The sequence below is a fragment of the Culex quinquefasciatus genome, chromosome 1, assembly GCF_015732765.1.
Source record: "Culex quinquefasciatus strain JHB chromosome 1, VPISU_Cqui_1.0_pri_paternal, whole genome shotgun sequence".
NCBI lineage: Eukaryota > Metazoa > Arthropoda > Insecta > Diptera > Culicidae > Culex > Culex quinquefasciatus.
The window spans coordinates 21,493,262-21,515,122 of NC_051861.1; the positions used below are offsets into that span (position 1 = coordinate 21,493,262).

General features: G+C 36.8%; 1 protein-coding gene across 1 annotated transcript in view; it reads right to left on the reverse strand.

The window, feature by feature from the left end:
* The window catches only part of LOC6043892 (allatostatin-A receptor), a 127,444-nt gene that overhangs the window by 45,623 nt on the left and 59,960 nt on the right, over positions 1 to 21,861 (reverse strand). Inside the window, exons 2-3 of the mRNA XM_038248206.1 lie at positions 12,429 to 12,698; positions 167 to 325 (exon numbers count right to left, since the gene is read on the reverse strand). Coding sequence (XP_038104134.1) covers positions 167 to 325; positions 12,429 to 12,698 — 429 coding nt within the window. The remainder of the gene's footprint in view (positions 1 to 166; positions 326 to 12,428; positions 12,699 to 21,861) is intronic.

The window sequence follows — 21,861 nt, forward strand, 5'->3', positions numbered from 1 at the left end:
GTTTGATTCGATTTTTTTAATTTGAATGAGGAAAAAACCTCACCATGGATAAATGATTTGTAAATCCTTGAATTTTTTTTGCGAAGGGGCCCGACTAGGATTAAAGATTTGTTTGTTTTGCTATATGATGCGAGATCCTCAAATGGGATTATTAGCTCAGGCTCACCTTTCGAAACGCTTTCCGAAAGTTTTCCGACAGGAACGCGTACAGCAGTGGATTGATGCAGGAGCTCGTGTACGCCAGCACGTGGGAGATGATTTGGAGCGAAATCTTAAAGTACGTATCGGGTACAAAGACCTCCATACTCTTTAGCACCAGTATGATCTGAAAGGAAAATTAAAAATGGAAAAGTTAATACAGTTTAAAATTATTAAGGTAAAACAAATTCAGCTGAAGTTAATGAAAAATCGACAACCAATAATTTTTCCAAGTAGATATTATACAAAATGATGATCCCAGAATTTTCATCTCCATAAAATTGTACACAATTGATACATGTCCAGTACATTTTAACAAACATGTTCGCTCTAAACGACGCGGAAATTTGACTTTTACCGGCGGTGAAAATTTATGACCCACCTCCGGGTGGACCTGTTGGAGTGAGCTGTAGATGTACCTTTTTTGCCACATTGACAGATGTGTGCGGGCGCATCGCGATAATGGGAAAATGGAAAATCGAAGGTTGGAAGGTAGGGGAAAAAAGCTCCTTTGATGGATACATGACGCTATAATTTACCTTTAACGGGAGCGTGAAAAAATGAATACAGCGCAAACACGTGATAGTAAAGAGACGTTGGAAGGGGGGAAGAGCGCAGAGAGATACACGTGGAACCAGTTCCAATTATGTTCGGTACTAATTTGAATCCACCACTAATGAGCAAGATTAAAAGGCGGAGTAGTGCTGCACGTGGCACCACTAATGATTAAAAATGACTCTATGTCACTTTGTTTGTCGGTGAAATAGTTGAAATTAATGAGGTCCTCACTTCGTTGTGAAATTTTCAATTATACATATCATTGACCATGATTCCCATTTGATGTGTGTCACTAGGATGTAACAAAACGGGTAAAATTTGAGGGCATTTCAGGGCATGATCCCCTAGGTGTACTGAGACCGAATCCCAAATATTAGCTTGATTGGTTGGCTTAAAGCCCCTTTGCATTTTTCAAAAACGTCATGAGCTCATAGTCCGTGTTCCAGGGAATAACTTTGCCGAAGAATGCGAAAAGATTCGTCCACTGTTTAAAATGTTACAGAATTTATAACAGCGCCGCTGAAAACATCAAGTTTTTCTTCAAGCTCTTCTTTTTAAACATAGAATTCATAACCTGACAGTTTTTTTTTAATCTTTGTTTACTTTTTTTTAATAATTTCAGAGACTTTTCGACAAAAATCGATGTACTTCTCGTTGTCTTCTAATAGTAAAAAACATTCAAAAAAATTCTTTAAATTTCAAGGCTGTAGAAGTATCATTATTCAGCCATTTCTAAATCATGTTTGTTTTATAAAAAAAACGTTGATTGAGAATGCATCAATCAAAAGATGGATTTCTGCATATTGTTTGTAGAATCATTTTAATATCGTGATTAATTTTCATTTCGATTTATTATTTTTGGGCTCTATAGCCAAAACCAACATTGACAGTCATTGATCCAAAAGTGAATGATACCATCGATGACCTTAAGATGGTTAGGTAAGATATAAGCAAATATCAAGAAGAACACTAAATCTAATTTGAAATTGCAATAGATTTAAATAAAAATATTAATAATCAAACCATTTTTTTAAAATATATTGCAACGTTAGAGTTTTTCAAAAAGAATTAAAAATATTGGTCATTTTACCGTTCTTTGTTGCGAAAACTTGTACTCCTCCTTAAATCAATTTTTCAAGAATATGTGATCCAAGTTGTTTTTTTTTTCGATACTTTTTTTATATCTTTGGCTTCTCTTTTGTTCATTACTTGCAGTCATTATTTTCTTGTTGATTGCTTGCTTGTTTTTCACATTTTATGCTATAAAATTAATATATTGGCATTTAAGTTGCAATATACATCCAAAAAGTATTGCCAACTTATTTTGTCAAGTACACAGTTAAAGTTTACCTTGGAAGTGATATTTTTCAAAACGATGATAAAGTCACTTAAAAACTGTTGAAAAAACAAAACTCTAACTATTTTTAAAAAATCAGAAGACACGAAACGACCCAACCTACAGCTGAACAATGCAATCGATAATTTCTACAACAATTAGAAGCCAGCTTTCATAGAAATTAATTTCTGATCATTTCACATTCCTGACCTCAATTACAAATGATTGAATCATCAATGTTAAGAAATTATCTGAACTTTAAATAAAAATGTGAACATTTCGTCGCCGTCGTGCTAACATGTCGTACGTGCATTTTGGGCCAAATTGAGTTAAGAACGCCATTTAGTGCAGCTCATAATGTCTCACCTTTTGATCTTCACAGATCCCCAAAATTCGATATTAATCCTGAGATATTCCATAAAACCGAAAAAACTCCGTGCATTTTTGTCACTTTTTATATGAAAAAAGTTTCAATCTTGTCGTGCTATCTTGACACAGCCTGAAAATTGATGTAAGTGCGACAACTGGCCAAAGGGATTTCAGGTCAGAACGCGTTTGACACACCAACAAGCCCGGCTTCTGTAAACATTTTCAATTATAACTCGGGACAACCAATTTGGCAACCAATTTCAATCAAACTTCGGAGCAATGCACAGAATGGTCAACCGAACAAAACGTGATTGTCATTGTTTACATTGCGTGCTCTCGTTTTTGTTTATTCAAGGTCAAACATTAAAACGCGTTTTCTCGGAACGCCAAATAGCGACGTACGACATGATAGCGTCGATTTCTAAGAATACATGTAGAAAGAAAAAATCGTCTTACGTGTTAATTTCCCTTTAACATTCATCTCAAACCTATCCAAATTATGGACTTTGACGCAATTTGATTTTATGTGTTAAAAAAATGCAATAAAATGACACATTCTTCCGTGACGTTATTTTTTAAAGATTTTTTTTTCTGTAACTTGTAAATCTGATAAAACACCTCAATATCTTTAAAGATTCTTAAAGTACTTAAAAGTTGCCATAATAATCAACTTTGGACGTTATTTTTGCTGTGCTGCGAGTGACACTACAATAGAGGAGAAATTTGTTTATTTTTCTTCAATATTTTATTAAAAAAGGCTGTGATTTTGCCCTGTTTATCAACATAATCTAGACTTTTTCATGTTTTTTATTCAAAATTAAATGCCGTCATTGACACCTAAAAAAAAAAATCCGAAAAATTTACCAATTTCAATCTACCAGGTTGCGTTCGACGAGAAATTAACTCTGTTTTCAGGATTTGGTCAGATTTCGAAAAATGGTTTCGGATATACTTCTGGTTTTCTGGAGGTGGTTTTGAGGTACTTCTTTTTTGCAGATTGATGTGCTTGAAAACATGTCAGCATTACAGCAATCACTGCACCTATTTAGCCATTAAATTAAATTTTAAAATTATCGCGCTGGTATACCATCCCGGAGAATGTGTCAAATACATTTTCTTGATGTCGTTACCAGCGATGATAGGAAATCTTAACCATATTAATAATACTAAGAATTCCATTTACCGAAGTCTCAGTAGGGGAACTACACCCTTTTTCAGCCTATTTCTATTATCAGCCTATCAGCACTTTGATCACGTATTCCAGCTTTCATAAAGTGTTTTTGACTGTTCCAAAGTAATGAATAGCTCAAATAAAAGTGAGCAAGCAATTCTCCATTGTTGACATATCTGAAAATGTTGATTTAATAGTGGAAAACAGCGAAAGTGATGAGAATTGGTCGAACGGCTTAGAGTGATTAAAATGGGTATATTTCCCCTATATGATTGAGAATGCCGGAAATTAAAATATTAATGAGTTACGAAAGTTTTCCTTACATTGAACTGTATTCAACATTTCCAGTAATTGAAACCCGCCTTGAGTCTAAATAATGCAATTTAATCTTCTTTCAACTCAACACCCACTCTGTCACGCGTGCCGGTTTCATTTTGTGTTTCTTCTTTCCAAATAAATCTATCAGACTCAAACTGTCGCCGTCCCAGCTTGGTAGAAAAAATTTCACTTCCATTGATTCAAAAGCCATCGAACCCGGCTTTGGGAAATTCCGAGCCGATCTGATGTATGACTGCGTGTCTCAATTCTCTTCCCTCCTCCCTCACGGTATTATCACCCATGGCCAACATTTTTGTTTGCAATTTCGATGGAAACCAAACATAAACTTATATGGGTGCACAGTAAAACCTCGATCGTTTGACGGTGATTCTTGTCAATTTAAGTACCGCATTCTGGTTTATTTGATTGTTATCGTGTTTCAAATAAGCGACAAAACAGAACAGTGTCAAACCAACGGGGGTGTGCTGTATATGTACGGCTCCACTTGGGGGAAGATTTTGAGGGTTCTCAACGACTGTGCAAATACCACGTATCGTTTCGGTGCGATAAAGCAAGATTGAGGTATCATGGAAAAATTGAATTGTATTTATTTCACGGGAATCCACTCACACCGTTCCCGAGTTCTATTGGTGCGAATCCTCCTGAGAATATAAAGTTCGAAGCCGCTAGGGTGGTGTAACATTTGAAGGTAAAATAAACTTTGTGCTTCATCAAATCTTTTTCAAAGAAGCTTTTCTTGTGATATTCAAAATTATTAACGTAGGCGAATGATACGAATTTAATAAATGTTTCAAATTCTCAGTCAAACAAGCTACACCCTTCAATTTTGGTGGATGTAATTCGATCGCCCAAAATTGAGAGAAAATTTTTACGCTGGGTAACGCAGTTGATTGAATTTTTACCTTCGCGATGCAACGGCCGACCGGCTTATCGCGCGCTCCTCACGTAGAATTTTGAGCGAAAATCACGAAATATGACGAAAAAATTGTTCAAAATTGTGGGTTAATAATTTACTTGAAATTATTATCTGATGTTATAAATCCTGTTAAGCAAGTTCAATTAAACTCTTTAAACATTTTTTTATTCTTAATAAAATTTTACCCAAAAAATGTTGGATCAAATTTTCTCACTGTACGTACACGTGTGTCACCAAGATGCCAAAGGGCTGAATTGGGAAAAAAACTCACCCCGAAAAACGAACGATCGCAGGCAATAAACTGTGGCGTCTCATGGAAATTTCATCATAAACCGGCATCAATTTTATTATAAGGATGGAAATTGCGTGTGTGTGTGTGTGTGTGCGTGCACATGTAATTACTTCGATGGCAGATGAAATTGGTAGAGGAAATGAAGTAAAATCATCCTTGGGGCTGATAAAATATCGAAATTGCATCTCATTATTTTGGATTTTTAACCTTTTAGTTAATTAAATTTTTGACCCGAATCTGTCGGAGCATTAATTTTTTAAGCGTTTATTTATCACATCAAACAGAGGCAAATAAGTAACAAATCGATGAAATTTAGCAAACACTCTCATATTGTTTACGGACAATTTTTTCATATAACGTTCTCTATTGATTTCCGTACCGCCCCACCGTCATGAGATTTCAAAACTTTCTGCTTTCAGTAAATATCCTGAGAAAAACTTTACAAAGCGAATAAGTTGAATTTAGAAGCAAAATCGACCTGCTCGTGCTATCTGATCGCACGACGTTTCGAGACAATCGCGTTTCAATGTTTGACCTTGAATAAACAAGACTACTCAAAAACAAAGCTATGACTCCAAACTGCTCTCTTTTACTTGCATTTATGTTCAATAGGGGAAATTCTCGTATATTTGGCAGCTTAAGCGCTCGCCCCCAGCTCCATTCAATTTGCTGATTGTCTCTATGTATATAACTTTTGAACTTTTTGAAACTGGATTTCAGTTGAAAACGATTTTTATGAGCTTTAGTTGAACGTCAAGGTGCTGATACGCCAACATAAGAGGAACGATGGAATTAGATGCTGTTCCCCTAATTCCAATTTAAAAAAATATACTCTGACTTAAATAGGAGGAAATTTACAGACATCTTTAAACCTGAGAACGAATGTCTTGGAGTAGATCTTTTTTTCAAAAATGATTGACTATTAGTACCTAACTAAAATAATAACGCATTCAAAAAAAAATTATAGTTTCATCAAACATTTTTTCGATGGGTCAACTATGGTCCCCCTGGATCGAGCTGACAAGTAGGACCTTTTATGTCAAGAAGGCGTCATCCATAAAGTATGTCATGCTCTAGGGGGAGGGGGTCTGAGCAAGTGTGACATTGCGTGTTGTAAGTATAGGAAAAACGTGACAGGGGAGGGGGGGGGGGGGTAAATTTTGGCTGATTTTAGCGTGACGTACTTTATGGATGAAGCCGAAGGGCTGCGTAGTTATTTTTTTTAAATCCATTTTAAATCCTTTGCGGCCTTACAAAGCGTTATTGTACTCAGAAAAATAAGCTTTATCGTTTTGAAAAATAATATCACAAATTTAAGCTTAAATTTAAGGACCCAACTTGGAAAACAGCATTCATATCATAGCATAGCATAGCATAGCATAGCATAGCATAACGGGTCTGCACCACGCTGTAGGGGGTGCCACAATGGTCAATTCAATATTCTTAGACAGTTTGATTGCTGCCCGGTACAATCAAAAATATCTAAGGACGTAAATTTCCACACTGTGCTCCAAAGCTACGCCCATACAGTCCCGTGGGGATTTGGGAGGGGATGTTTTTGTTGTTCACTAGCGGCAAAAAAGCAGGGAACCCATGCGACTTTAAAAAATGAACGGAATATTTTTTGGGAGGTTTGGAATGGGGGTTATGGGAATTTCATCGGGCCGATGAAAATTGTTTAATTCGTAATGTATTAAATGTATTGGAAGTTTGTAAGTGTTAGTGTGAGTCTGTAGTGTATTATCTAATAAGCATATAATTTTGTAATAATAATAAATAATAAATATAATAAATGTAATAAATATAATAAATGTAACAATTATAATAAATATAAAAAATATAATAAATAAAATAAGTATAATGAATATAATCAAGATGATTCCAGGAAGCTGTAAAAGCATAAAATTTTGTAATGATAATTTATATAATCATGATGATTCCAGAAAGCTGTAAAAAATTGCAATTATTTAAAATGCAAATGCTCTAAATGGTTCCCTTGCCTTTTTAATAAGTGTCGTTAATTTATGCAATTTGATCGTTTACGGTGTGAGGAAGGAATGATTTGAACATTTAAATAAATCATATGGTGAATTGATGTATATCGATAGTAAATTTGAAAATAATTCCTGGAAGCTGTAAAAATAGCAATAATTTAAAAACAAATGCTCCAGATGCTGTTTTTTTTTAAGTATCGTTAGTTTATGCAATTTCAATATATATTATATGGGGGAATGGTATGATAAAGGATTAGGAACAGGACAAGGAATAATATAACAATATAAATAAATCATAAAGTGCCTAGATAAATACATATAAGCAGTTAATTTAAAGATGATTCCAGGAAGCTGTGAAAAATATAAATAATTCAAAAGGTAATGCTCCAGATGGACATGCATGATTGGAACACGAATAGGGCACAAAAGAACACAAATAAAATTCAACTTTCCTCCACTGCTGCTTGCACTAGAATCACCACGCGAAGCCAGCTTGCACAAATATAACAGTGAAATAATGATCATTCAATAAATTACCCACCACCTTTGTTTTTATTTATTAACACAAACCAACAGACCCCTAAATAAGCATGCCAACAAGTTACGACACAAACAAATACATAACCAAGAAATAATAAATTTTAACAAAGATAAGTAATCCAAAACTATGGCAGCCCTGCATCTTCAAATCTTACAGTAGAGGCTTGCAAACATTAACCCAGCACTCAGACACTCACTGAGTGGGTCTTCTGTCAAAGAAACTCACCTCTCTTACGTCAATCGAAACTTGGGCTCTCTGCAAAATGGCCTGCTACAAGGAATAAACTCACCCGAATTGAAAAACTCTTTGAAGTCGCACGGAAATACAAGTGGCCGCTTGCCTCGGATAACTTTCGCCGGCCGCTGAGTAGCCGGTGGGAACAACTCTTTCAATCGGCTTGTCATCGGCAAACCAAAACAATAATTTCAGGTGGCAACGACACACTTTTTCCTCCAGCACACTAACACTAAAGCAGCTGAAAAGCTCACTACCACATGCTTCGAAACCCGGCGGCATTCATATCATTTATGTAAATTAAAAAAAAATATTTTTAAATTTTTCTTATTTGTGACAAAATAAATTATGAATTACACTAAATAGCAAACATCCAACTTGTTGTTTTTCTTGCAGCAAGCAACAATTTCTGTGCAATTTACACCATTATTTCCACAGATCGTAACTTGATACACGCGTGCGAGCAAACGGAGGCTTAAATATTTATCACATTTCCCGACAAGGAGCTGCCAAATATATTTATGCAAAGGAAATGCGTGCTCTTCGCTAAACAAGCATATCTCACATTTCGTTAGGCTATGACTTACAAAAGTATATTGTCATCCACACACACACAAACACACTTTTCGAAGTCGTCGGTCTTTTGAGACCACCATTGCTGCCAAAACCAGGGGGCAACATCATGATGAACGGAATGGAAATTCTTTGTGCGTGTGAGTACACTGCCGACGGAATGTGTTTGAAATTAGAACTAGTTAGCTTAAGTTAGGAAGATTTAATCCTAAAACTTTCAACCATCACTGTGCTGGCCGGATGTCCCTATCCCGGTGACAGCAATGGCGCTAGGGCTTTTAGCACGCCAGACGATGACATATTCAAAGCTCTCCCGGGGGGACCTAAACGGCACGTAAGTGCCAAAATGATGGATTGGCGGTTCCGGGAAGAAGAAAAAAATATCTCGCGTAGTCTAGTCACGGCAGCCGCGGGAGGACAAACTGCAGACGCGTGCAACCATTCATGGGATTATCATTTCACTTCTCCCGGGGACAGATCCGGCACACACCGGAAGACTGGTGACCCCTTTCGGAGGAGATATTGGTGCTTCCCCGGGGAGGTGGGGGGAAGCTGGTGCAATCGATACTTTTTTCCGGTGTTGTTAATGTACATATGTTGGAAATAAATGTATAGAGTATGAGCTTTCCAGATGGTGGTTACAGATTACAGAACAAGTTATGGTTTCAAATGTGGAACACGTCGTCGATGAGAAATAGTCCACTTACATGCGAGGTGCCTCTGTTCAATATAACTCAGGAGCAGTGAAAAAGATTTAGATCAAGATTACTGTGGGATAAATAATATTGCTTTATATTTTGCACAACTTTTCATCTTGTTACAAAGCATTTTCGTTCGATTAAAAAATGAAATGTCGTACTTTTTTTGCAAAAATCAGAGAAAAATATTTAAAGTCTTGATGAGTCATTCTCCGCCAAATCAAATTCTGAATTTTCATTAAGACACGTTTGAAAAGATAGAAATTTAGAGTTAATATTTTTTTTTTGAAATTAAATATGTCTTTATTGAACATTCTTATAATAATTACATTTCTTTTACATGCTAAGTGGTATGGCCTAATGCTCTTCATCTTTGTTGTATTTTTCGTTTTATTATTAACTGATCACATTTATTTATTTGCTTCAAATTGTTTTATATTATTGTATTGAATCGAATACATTTGAGTAAAAAAGAAAAAAAAATCACTTTTGCAACTTATCCTAACTTAAAACTAAAAAAATAAATCCATTGAAATATTCAAAATCACTAGAACGAGTAAACTACGAACTGTATTTTAAGATGAATGCTCCAAGAGTTCTCACTTGTTCCTGACGAGTTTTGCAACCACGCAGTGTTGTTGTCATCTCGATGAAAATGTTCAGAAGTTCTTGTGGTGAAAACAGGTCACTGCTGCCTTCACCCGTTGATGCTGGTTGGTTTTCCCTCGGTTGCTGACTGAAGCCTGGAGGTGTTGTATTCTCTGCAAATTTTTGCCGCTGATTCAACGGCAATGGCTGCAGATTTGGAACCACTCGAACAGATCCTGCTCCTGGTGACGCCAAAGCAGGAAAATCCACGTCCGTGTATGCTGGTGGTGTTTTGCAACGATTTGGTTGGTGCCTCGTCGTCGCTTGCTGCCGAATTTTCACAAACTCAGCTCGTTTTGGGCAGCTTCGATTATTGGTCGAATGGTCGCCACCGCAATTGAAGCATTTCGCTTCGATGTTCTCGTTGATTGTTTCGCAAGCTTGAGTTTTGTGCTCACCTCCGCAGGTTGCACAACGACTCTTGATGAAACAGTTCCTTCCACCATGCCCAAACTGCAAACAGTTCGAACATTGTGTCACGTCACGGTGCACTGCACAGTAAAAAAATGGTAAAATTACATCTAAAAAGGGGTACACCTTTTATGTCAGAAAAAAAGCTTTGATTTTACGTTTGATAATGTGTAAATTTACATCTGGCAGACGTTAGGAAAAAATATCTGTAATCCTAAAAAAATATCAAATCGGCGATAGTTATATCTGGCTTACTAAGTCCGCGTCCCAACCCGCACGGCCAACTCGCCGCTGTGAAAACTAGATGATAAAATCCGATGTATCTCTATGTACCGTATATGCAGTAAATACAGTATACAATGTACGGAACACATAGAGGTACATCGGCTTTTATCATCTAGTTTTCACAGCGGCGAGTTGGCCGTGCGAACTTAGTAAGCCAGTTTGATATTTTTTAGGATTACAGATATTTTTCTAGCGTCTGCCAGATGTAAATTTACACATTTTCAGAGGTAAAATTAAAGCTTTTTTCTGACATAAAAGATGTACCCCTTTTTAGATGTAATTTACCATGTTTTTTTTTACTCTGTGGACGATAACGTTCCCAAGTCACGATGATGTTGGCGTTGTCGATCCTTTCTCGAGATGAACTAGGTACAGTTGATCACGATACTTGATGTCCTTGTTGTGTCTCGTCATCTTGAAAACTTCGATCACGTTCAACTTAGGAGTTTTTAGCTCTTATTTCAGCACACTCACATCCATGTCATACAGGCTACGGAGGACCTGTTTCATGGGGCGTTTACCTGGATCATCATGGCTGTAGTATTCAATCTTGGTGTTGTTCAGGAAATCCCGAACATAGTTGTAATCCTTTCTGGTAGGTAGCAGAATTTTGAGTCCATCAGCACACAAGCAAATGGAAGCTCGTAAAGCACCAGATTTGATGAACCCGGTCAGCCACTTTCGCACCAAATCCGATGACGATGTTTTCACAAAAATGGGTGGCAACATTTCCCGTCGTTCAAATTCTTCCTTCTCTTTAACGTCCTGGCTTTGCAGGTAGCGCTTCGGTATTCTTTAGCTTCTTCAAATCTGCCGATTCTGCTGGTGAGGACCGCCTCTTTTTCGCCATTTTTGCACTTTTTAAGCACCTTTCAGGAGCTAATATCCAGGAGTACCTCACTGATTGGTGTTCCACAAAGGAACTTGAGTTAACCCTCTACAACCCAACCCCGCCTCTAGACGGGCTTCGATTTAAAAAATCGCCAAAAATCCATTTTTAAACCAATTTTTGATCTTTAAAAAGCATTGGAAAGAAGAACTTTTAAATTTTTGGAAAATCCTAGGGTTGGAAGTTTGACTTGTTTTGTGTGACTTTGCCAATGTTTTTAAAAATGTCATTTTTTTAGGGGTCAACTTTGGCTGTGTTTTTTACTAACATTTCCTATACTTTAAGTAAAAAGAAGTATGCAGTAATTTTTGTAGTGTCCCAGACTACGCCTCTATGCATTTTTTTACAATTTAAATGATGATGGTGCGATTCTATAGCAGAAAATGTGAAAAACATGCAAAAAAATGAAAAAGTGACTGTAAAAACATGAAAAAATTAGATAGGCGAAATGTAATTATATTAGGTGGTAGAATAGGCCAAATACTACCAAAAACAAACATAAACTAAACAAGATAAATGCAAATTAAAATACTAAAAATGAAACAAGAAAAACATAAAACAAGAGAAGTAAAGTTTTTCGTAGAACAAAAGTTGCTCAAAATGACCTCCTAAACACGGGAAAAATAAAAATTCTCGAAAAAAAAATTTGGGCAGTAGAGGGTTAAAGGAACGATTTTTCTATAATTTGTTTTTATTTTATGTTCAATTTCCTAACACTAATATTTTATTCCATACTTTTTTTTTAATTAGTTGTGACTCACGATGCTTCATTAATCATAAAAATATTGATTAAAAAGGTTAGATGGTACGCAAATGAAGTAATTGTGTGCCCAGTGCAATTAACTCATAATTTTCCATTGCCCTTCCGGGCACGGCAACCTGGTCCCCTAGACCCGTTGCTAATTTGCATCACTCGTGGGAGGGAATAGCTCGCCACATCGCTGATTTTAATTAACTCGACATCGGCCGCACTCACCTGTATGGGGAACCAGAGGGACGCGAAGGCCGCGACCACGACCACCACGAGCCGGGTGACCCGTTTTTTGCTCTTCTTCGACTCTGCGGAACGCCCCCCGACGGAACTCCGCCACAGCCGGGACAGCATGCACATGTACAGGACGCTGATCAGGACCAGCGGCACCAGGTAGGAGCTGGAGAAGAACGCAATGTGGAAGGCAGCACGGGAGAACTGGTCGTTCTCCAGGAAGGTACAGGAAGCGATCTCCCGGTCCTGGTACAGGTTTTTCTGCAAGTAAAAATGGATAGAAAAACTGAGTAACTATTAGGATGTAACAAAAATGACTTTTTGGCGGGCATTCAGGGGTTTGTTCCGGTGGGCATACTGAGCCCAAATCCCAAATATGAGCTCGATTGGACGTAACAGGAGCTGGCGCTCCGCCCTTCAATTTTAAATGGGATTTAACCCGTAAAAAAAGATTTTTTCAAAAATGACAATTTTTGAGGCATTTTGGCCACTGAAGCGTTTATCAAAAACATCACTGGCATGTAGGCCAGATCCTTGCGCATCTTTTGGTATATATAACATTGAAATTTGGAGCACTCTGGAGCTCGGTACAGACCTTCAAAGTTTGGCATTTTTTCGTAAAACCGGCCCCGGCAAAAAAGATATGCGTCGCGTCTCGCGACGCCCGAGACGCTATTTGATTTTGCTGGGACCGATTTTTCGAAAAAATGCCAAACTTTGAAGGTCTGTACCGAGCTCCAGGGTGCCCAAACTTCAATGTTTTATATACCAAAAGATGCGCAAGGATCTGGCCTACATGCCAGTGATGTTTTTGATAAACGCTTCAGTGGCCAAAATGCCTCAAAAATTGTCATTTTTGAAAAAATCTTTTTTTACGGGTTAAATCCCATTTAAAATTGAAGGGCGGAGCGCCAGCTCCTGTTACGTCCAATCGAGCTCATATTTGGGATTTGGGCTCAGTATGCCCACCGGAACAAACCCCTGAATGCCCGCCAAAAAGTCATTTTTGTTACACTCTAGTAACTATAGCTGCTCTGTGGAAGCAATACAAATAAAACAGGATTCCCAATTTCAAATATGTTCGTGGTGGTGCTGATAAATCGATAGTTTAGTTTGCGGTTCTACCCACTTCATACGGTTCAGATGATGTGCTAACCCATAATTCAAATGGTTTTCCACATGCTTGATTCAACAACTAATTAAACTTCAATTGCATAGCAAATGGTTAAATTTATTGAAGGTTGCTTGCTATCGATTGCTTTTCTGAAAACTATTGTGCATGCATATGCAGCTTAAATTACTGTACTCCTAATTAACGTTTGGTTATTTGACGCTCAACTTAAAACATTTTTAAAACAGATGTCCAAATGATTTTGACAGGAGGTATTCCAACTTTCCACCTCTGATTAGTGCACATGATTGCATCCCAGAATCTAATTTGCCTCAAGTATTTTCCGTGAACAATTACGCTAATCAACGATTCGCCTGTCGGAAATGGAAGCAAAAAGAATGCTTGCTCCCAGCAGTGCTGCCATTTACCATAAAACTATTAGACATTCCCTCGCAAAACCCCCACACGGAAGATAGCGAATTGTTCGAAGTTGTTCTGTCCTGTGCAGATAACGACGCCATTACCATTTTTTTTTGCTTGCATCCTCCTAGTCTTCGCGGAACTACTCTAATGAGAAGGAAATTAATTAATGCTTGGTTAATCTAATTACATCGCGCTTATGCTTCAATTCACACTTTGCCCTTGTCTGGGTGCGGTCGGTGTGTGGGCTTTGGGTTTGTGTTGGATAGGAAAAACAGGAACGTCAAAGTTGGTTCGTTCAATCGGCAAACAAGATGTGATGCCTGGGGGTTGAAAGCACCTCTTCTCGCAACCGACCTACAACAGTCACGGGGTAAGTACTGTTGCGATGTACCTACAATAGGGTGACCAGAAAAAAAAATTACCCTATGACCCTTAAGCCTATTTTAAGCCTCGAGCCAATTTTAATTTTTGGACTTGGAACACGGTTATGGGTTGTCGATTAGTTAAACACGTTTCTAAGTAATCCCTTAATAAAAAAAACGAAAAAATCTTTTGGATAATCGAAACTTCGTAAAATCGGGGCTTAGAATAATCGAGTCTATTTACCCCGAGAAACTGGATATAGCTTGTGGAGTGAGGTTTTGAAACATTTACCCATGTTTTGGGCACCCTAACCTATAATCATCAGAGGAGCAGAGACTCAGGATGGAAGTATGCAAAGCAACACGCCAAGCAAAACAACGTTCGACGAGAGCGTGCTTGCTTGTTGACTTTTTGCCGTGTCAAGACTGGCGGGAGAGGAAATTAACGGAAGTTACTGTCGACTGGAATTGCTGTGATATTTAAAAAATATTTTAAACGCATACAAGATTTACCTTGTTAAATTTTATCTCGAAAAATTGAAGTGCTCTACTCTTCCTTAAAAATGTTTGCTATGCGTTCAATATTATTTTAATTTTAAATCAGAGATGTAAGAAACATCAGTTTTATTTTTTTCTGAAATAATATAATATAGAAAGGAACTCGTTGCAAAACTAGTTTATTCTGCACTCGTCGTATTTATCCAAATCGGTGAACCTCGTTTGATAAATGTACCACTAATGCTGAAAAATTTTCTTTTTGCCACTTGTTGCACTATTTCGAAATGTTCAGAAAAATTCCAAAACAATCGTCTAAGAAACATTGAAGATTGATCCTCTTTTGCTGAGATACAGCGGTTTTTAGGTCTTACTCAAACTGCTCCCGATCAACGTTGCCAGATTATTTTATGGGAAATCTGTATTTTTTTTAAAATAAATCTGTATTTTATCTGTATTAGAGGTGGGCAAAATAAGAGTGAGCCGCTCAAAGAGCCGGTTCACTGAAAAGAGCGAACGAACCGTGGCTCACAAAAAAATGAACCGCGGTTCTTTTTTAAACTCCCGTCTTATGAAAGAACCGTTTCGAGATGGCATGATTTTTGATATAAATATAATTTATTGAATTTCCAGAAAAAAAGAAAATATTAAATTTGTTTTTTAGAATAGAAAATTCAATTTCAAATATTTGAATGCTTATAAAAATTTATGCCAAAAGTAAATGATTTTCTAAACAAAATGAAAAACTAACATTTTATTGTACAACTGATTGTACATTAAAGTAATACCGGAAAACAAATCTGAGCATTTAAAAATTTGTAAAATATAACCAAAAATCTTCTAAATAGTTTAGAAATTTTGGACAAAAAATCAATCCTTTTGTCCGATTAAACTTTAGCGTTTTTAGACTTTATCGATTAAATCAGAATGCAGAAAAGAGTTCACAGAATATTTTCTCTAAATAAAATATCATGATTAGTTCAAAGTTTAGGTTCGAGTAGAAATCTTGACATAGAGACCACCAAGACCTATGGTTGTCAAGGGCATCTTCTCGTTATCAGTTTTAATTTTATTTATCCAATAATTTATAAATGTCCAATGTGAAATAACTTTCAAAATCACACGATTCTTTTAAGTCCTTTTCATCAAAATTTTGAAAAAGACCGAAAGAGCCGTTCAAAAGAGCGGCTCTTTTTAATGAGCGAACGAAAAAGAGCGGCTCCTAAAAAAGAGCGGTTTTGCCCACCTCTAATCTGTATCATGTCAAATTCGAAGCCATAGAAGATTTTTTTAGACTTTTCACGACAGATTTAAGCTTTTTAATCATATTAAAGCATTGTTCAATATTGAAATTTTCAAATTAAATCATTTTTTAAAAATCTGTATATACAGATTTTTGTGATTTTTGGGATCAAAAAATCTGTATAATACAGATTTATCTGTATATCTGGCATGGCTGCTCCCGATTGTTAATGTCAGTATCGCAGCAAATTGTATTTTTTTTAATATTAAAAAAATGAAACATTTGAGAAATTTTCTGATCTCCTCTAATAAATATACTGAATATTTTGAAATCAAGACTAACATTTCCAAAGGGCGTACTCTTCTATGAATCTTAAGCTGTGGGTGTTTGTCCCCTGAAACATATGAAATAAAAACAAAAAAATATGGATTTAATGTGATTGATTTTTTGTTAAAGAAAAGTCAATTTGAATTTTCGGCAATTCTTTTCCATTTACCTAAACCAGTTTTTAGGCTGAAAATAGTCCTTTAAACCTTGAATTTATTTAAGAAGCGCAAAAAGACTGTTAAAATATCAAAGAAAAAAGTTCACTCACAATAGAAGCAGGGTTATATCAGGTCAAAATTTGAAACATCTGGCAAAGTATCGATGATAAATCTAAAAAAATCTGGCAGACGAAAATCTAATTCTGAATTATGAATGGAGAAAAAAAAAGGAGGAAGAAAACATATCCAAAATTTGCTAGAATTCGGATGGTTTAACTGATTTCATGGCCTCAAAAATGCTGAGTTTACATTTTCATTAAGAAAGTCATATTTTTGTTTTGTTTTGAATTAAATTGGTTCATTTTATTCAAAAAGCTGTTTAAAATGGGCATAAAGTTACAACTCTGACAAAAACTGTCACAGAAAAGTGTGAATCTTTATTCTGGCTGACACTTGAAAAATCTGACATTCCCAGTTTTAACTGGCAACCTAACAACCCTGAGTATAGCCTTTTCCCAGTAAGGACGGCAAAAATATAAGCTTTTGTTAAAAATAAAACACGCACAATCTGACGGTACAAAGCACAAACAAACGAATTGCTCTACGGATAAAGTTTTAATTAAATCCCACTTTCATTTCCTCCGCTAGTGTTTTAACGCAACGAGTTGCTGATTTTGCTCGTGACTAATCGTTTGTTTGAATCCTACGAAACGGTTAAACTTTTCATACAAGGTTTGACACAGCATGATTTTTTTTTTGCAGATTCGGCCTGGTCATCTGCTTTGAATTGGCAAAGTTTTATTTTTCTCAGTTTGTGCCGAATCCTGTAAAATCAAATTGAAACATTTGTAACCTTCTAGCTGATTGCTTTTGAATTCACTAGTTTTCCGCTCGAGTTCAACGAATTATCTTAGCAGGAAGATTTCCAAAAACTGCTGTTTTTTAGCAAGTCACTGTTTTCCAGCTCAACTAACCGGCATAAAGCTACATAATTCTCTAAGGCAGTATGCTCGACTGATTACAGTAAACCCTCGCTAGTTCGACAGTAATTATTTAGCAAACAAGTAGGGTCTCTTGTTAACTCTGAATAATAGAAAGTGTGCGCCAAAAACTGTGTTAAAAAGCGATGGTTTGAATCAAAGCGGCTACAGATTGGTGTTAAACCTCCGAGGTTCTACTGTACACTATGCAGGGTGACCTGTCTAGATAAATAATCAATTTCCCTCTTCTTTGCACGAACGAGACACGGCCCAGTGGGTGGGTCTGGTTGGCTTAACCCGCCGACCGACATCTACGTGACAGCTAGTTTTTTTTTCAGAGTCACGTGGAGGCTTTTTGTTGTTTGCCCTTTTTTTTATTTTGAAGGTATCAAAAACAAAAAAATCCCCGAAGACAAATCCAATCACCTCCTAATGACATCGGTGCCCGGCGGGGGTACGATGTGAAGGTGAAATTTGATGTAACTGTGTGGGACACAGCACAGTAAAAAAAGTTATTTTATAAGACATATTTGATAAAATTTTATTTATATTATCTTCGCATTTTTGATTTTTTTTAAATTAAGGAGCTTTGAAGATTGCAAAATTTTTTATGGAGAATTATTGCGGTACAAATTGCAGGCAATTTTTGGTATTAAGCAAGATTTAGAAGACCTTAATTCCAGTTAAATAAACCAAATATTACAAGATCAGAATACCATAATTTTTATTTTACTGTTTCACTTTCACCGTGTGCCAAAATAACTCCAGCGAACCTGCTCCAAGCTGGAGGCCACGAGTCAAGATCATCCAGCAGCTCCGCGCCAAATCCGAAAACATCATTATCTCCAACTGTGCGTGTGCTTGTGATGTGATGGAAATTGGACTCTGATTAACAATCCTACGCCCTGGGCCCACGCCCAGTAACCTGTGCCCGCCCGTTGGCACGAGACACATGGCACATGGAATTATTGTTCTGGGAATTGACTGCCGGAGCAGAAACAACTCCCTGATGGCCCCTGTCATCAGCGGCCTGGTTAGAGGTTAAGGCCAACCGGCCTGGTTGACTCCAGCTTTGCCAAATGGCAAGAATTGTGAAATATTCAGTGGCGTTAACTCTTGCCACAGTTGGGTCTCAAAAAGTCAAAGGTTACACAATTGTACAGTCATCCCACGTATTCGGAACACCCACAAATTCGGAACACTTTTGTGATAATTTGTCAATAATATGGCAAATGCAGCATTTCTGTTGACCCTACTATTTTTAAGACCTTCATTTGGACATTCTCTTGCAATGTCACTAGTAAAAGTAGTACTTTTTGAACACAAACCTCATTTCAAGACTATTTTATCCAGAGCAGCAAAACACTGCCTCCAAATCGCCTGTTCCATAATTGTGGGTTGTTATTGTGCCGCCCACAATTGTGGAACATCTGAATTTAACTGATATTTTCACAAAAAAAAGTTATCAGACCATTCATAAAACATAACTATGCTTTAGTTTCGTTGGTTTCAGTGCGTGAAGTCATTATTTTGTAAAAATTTTGTACTCATGGAGAGAACCAATGTTTGTTTACATCCGTAAGAAAAAAGTGTTCCGAATTTGTGGATTTCAAGGGTCAAAGTTTTTCTTCAAAAACATGATATAAAAGTTAAAATTTGCAGTGTTTCGATAAAGCATTCGAAAGACCGCGAGAAAAGCTTCCAAATGAAGGTGAAAGCGGATCATTAAGTTCAATTATCGATTTTCTATGATTTTTTTAACATTGGCCGATCTATAAACCGCTCCGAATATGTGGGATGACTGTAGTTCATGCAGGAAGTTGCAAAAAGTAGGTTAAGATCGTTGGATAAAACTACAACTCGAGCTAAAAAAACAAGTTGAAGACCGTCAACTGGGGTGAATCGGGACTACAATCTGAAAAGGGACAGCTAGAATGTGACTTGCCGTCAAGATAAGTGTCTAACTCTAAAACAGTATCGAAATGATTTTTTTCAGTACTGTTATTTTTGGCGACGAAACGTTGGCCGATTTGTGATTCGAGAATGACGGGAAAAGTAAATAATTGCACAATGAAATTGTCCAAAAAATAATTTTTATTTCGATTTTTATTCTGCAAATGTCAAATACGACAAGATGGCACCACACTACCAAGCTGACGAACTTGAGCACGGTTCTTGAAGAAACAGTCTCCGTGCTGGGACGACGTCAAGACGACGCTTTAGGCTTTTGAACTTTGGCCTGTCTTGGGCGCTTGCTGGCTGGTTGGCAGGCATCGTCTTCACTTGATTGAATTGTTGTTGCGTTTAGGGTTCGTTCAAAAATTACGTCCATGAATAGGGGAGGGGGTCTGAGGTTTGTGACAGCCCATGTTAAAGGTATAGGAAAAGTGCGTGACAGGGGGGAGGGGGGGGGGTCTGAAATCCCGAAAATCTCTGGACGTAATATTTGAACAAACCCTTATAATTTATTAGCTTACAAATTATGTCGACGCTTGGCGTGGTTTCGCTTGCTCATTGGAAAGGGTTTAATTTATTAGGAGCGAAAAGGGGATGATTTCACCTAATTGATACCGGCCTTGAATTCTTTGCCAGCGAGTTGTAACGTCAGAGCGTGATTCTTGTTCTAATTAGAGGCTGCCTGATTAGCGGGATCAACGCTTGATGGGTTTTCATTAAAGAAGGCGCCGTGTTTAATTATGCTAATCAAACTTTTTGATGAAGCTTTTACGTAAGATTAAACATCTTTTATTTGAAAATCTTATGATCTATATGATATGTATTGTAACCAAACACTTTGAATTATTTAGACATTAAATCATAAGGCAAAAACTACAAAAAAAATACAGTTCATCATCACGCTCTCGCACCATGAAAGAAGGGCTCTTTCCCGACATTTTGCGAGGTGCATCGAAATATTTCGTCTAAAGTCCAAAGCAACTTTACTTAAAAATTTTGGAATCTTAAGACTTTTAAGGCAAAAATAAGTAAAAAAATCAAATCAAATTATTCGCTCTACAGCATTGCCTTGGCGTTCTCGATTGCGTGATCAGACAAATCTCGTCTCGAAATATGCAAGCGGAACCTTTTGGGATCAAACCCAGGCCGATTGGGTGAGAGGCAACCATGCCCCTACACCACGGGTCCCGGTAAAAAATAAGTAAGTGTGCCAATTTTTTATCGTTGAAGTTTGTATGGAAAAATTCGCAAAAATGTATGAAGCAAAGCAAAAATGACAAAATTTCTGTCGGATCATTTTCAAACGTATGAGATCCTATTGTAAAATTTAATGACAAACAACTTTGTCCAAGACCACAAAACGATCCGAGTTAACCTTGACGAGTTATTAGCGATTTAAAGAAGACTTTCTTGTATGAAAAGATATAGCGACCCTTATGAATTCATCTTAAGTATAGATAGACAAATGCTGAAACAACCTCTAGAACAACCAAAGTTAAATCTAGAAAAACTGCTTCTTAAACTGAACATAATAAAAAAGCTTAATTCGATATTTGTGAGTATTTCTCGGGACAAAATTCCCAAAAAAAGATGACCTTATCAAATTTCCAAAAATAACAACCCATTTTGGGTGCATACCTAACCTAGAATTTTCGTACAAGTTTCACGTGCCAGAGGAAATTTCTTAATTTGATTTATTACTTTCAGTGTCTTCCTTGAACCAGACATCGTACCAGGAGTCTCTCCAGCACAACACATTTCCTGTGTACTGACTACTGACATTGCGTTGGTGGCGTTTCGAGCTGCGTCAACCTTGACAAAATGGCCCGGAAAATTTAATATCAGATGCCGATGCATTATTCATCAGATATACTTTTTAACGCTGTGCACTTGGCCGTGTGTTGCAACTCGATTTTGTGCCAGCAAGTTATGGTCGTAGAAGTTGATGATTTTTTCTTTCTCCTCGAATTTAATAAAGGTGCTGCAAATTCTTGTTTATATTTAATAAAGATTGATTTGAACGTAGCGAGAGAGTGATATTTATAGCCTAGAATTAATCTCATTTTATAGCATAATTTGTAATGTGATTTTGGGAAGCATAATAATCTTCTTGACATTAATTAAATAATCAAAATTGACTAACCGTTCAATCAAAAAAACTTCGTTAGCTTTAAAAACCCTTATAAATAGCAAATTTATTCAAGGCCTTTTTTGCTCAATCTGATTGATTGGTTCATTCTAGAGCGTCCAATTTCCCGGGGTTACAAAATTCCCGGGAAACGGGAATTTTTCAACAAATTTCCCGGGAAATCCCGGGAATTCCCGGGAAATTTGAAATTTATCGAAAATTGATCTTATCCTGCTTCTGA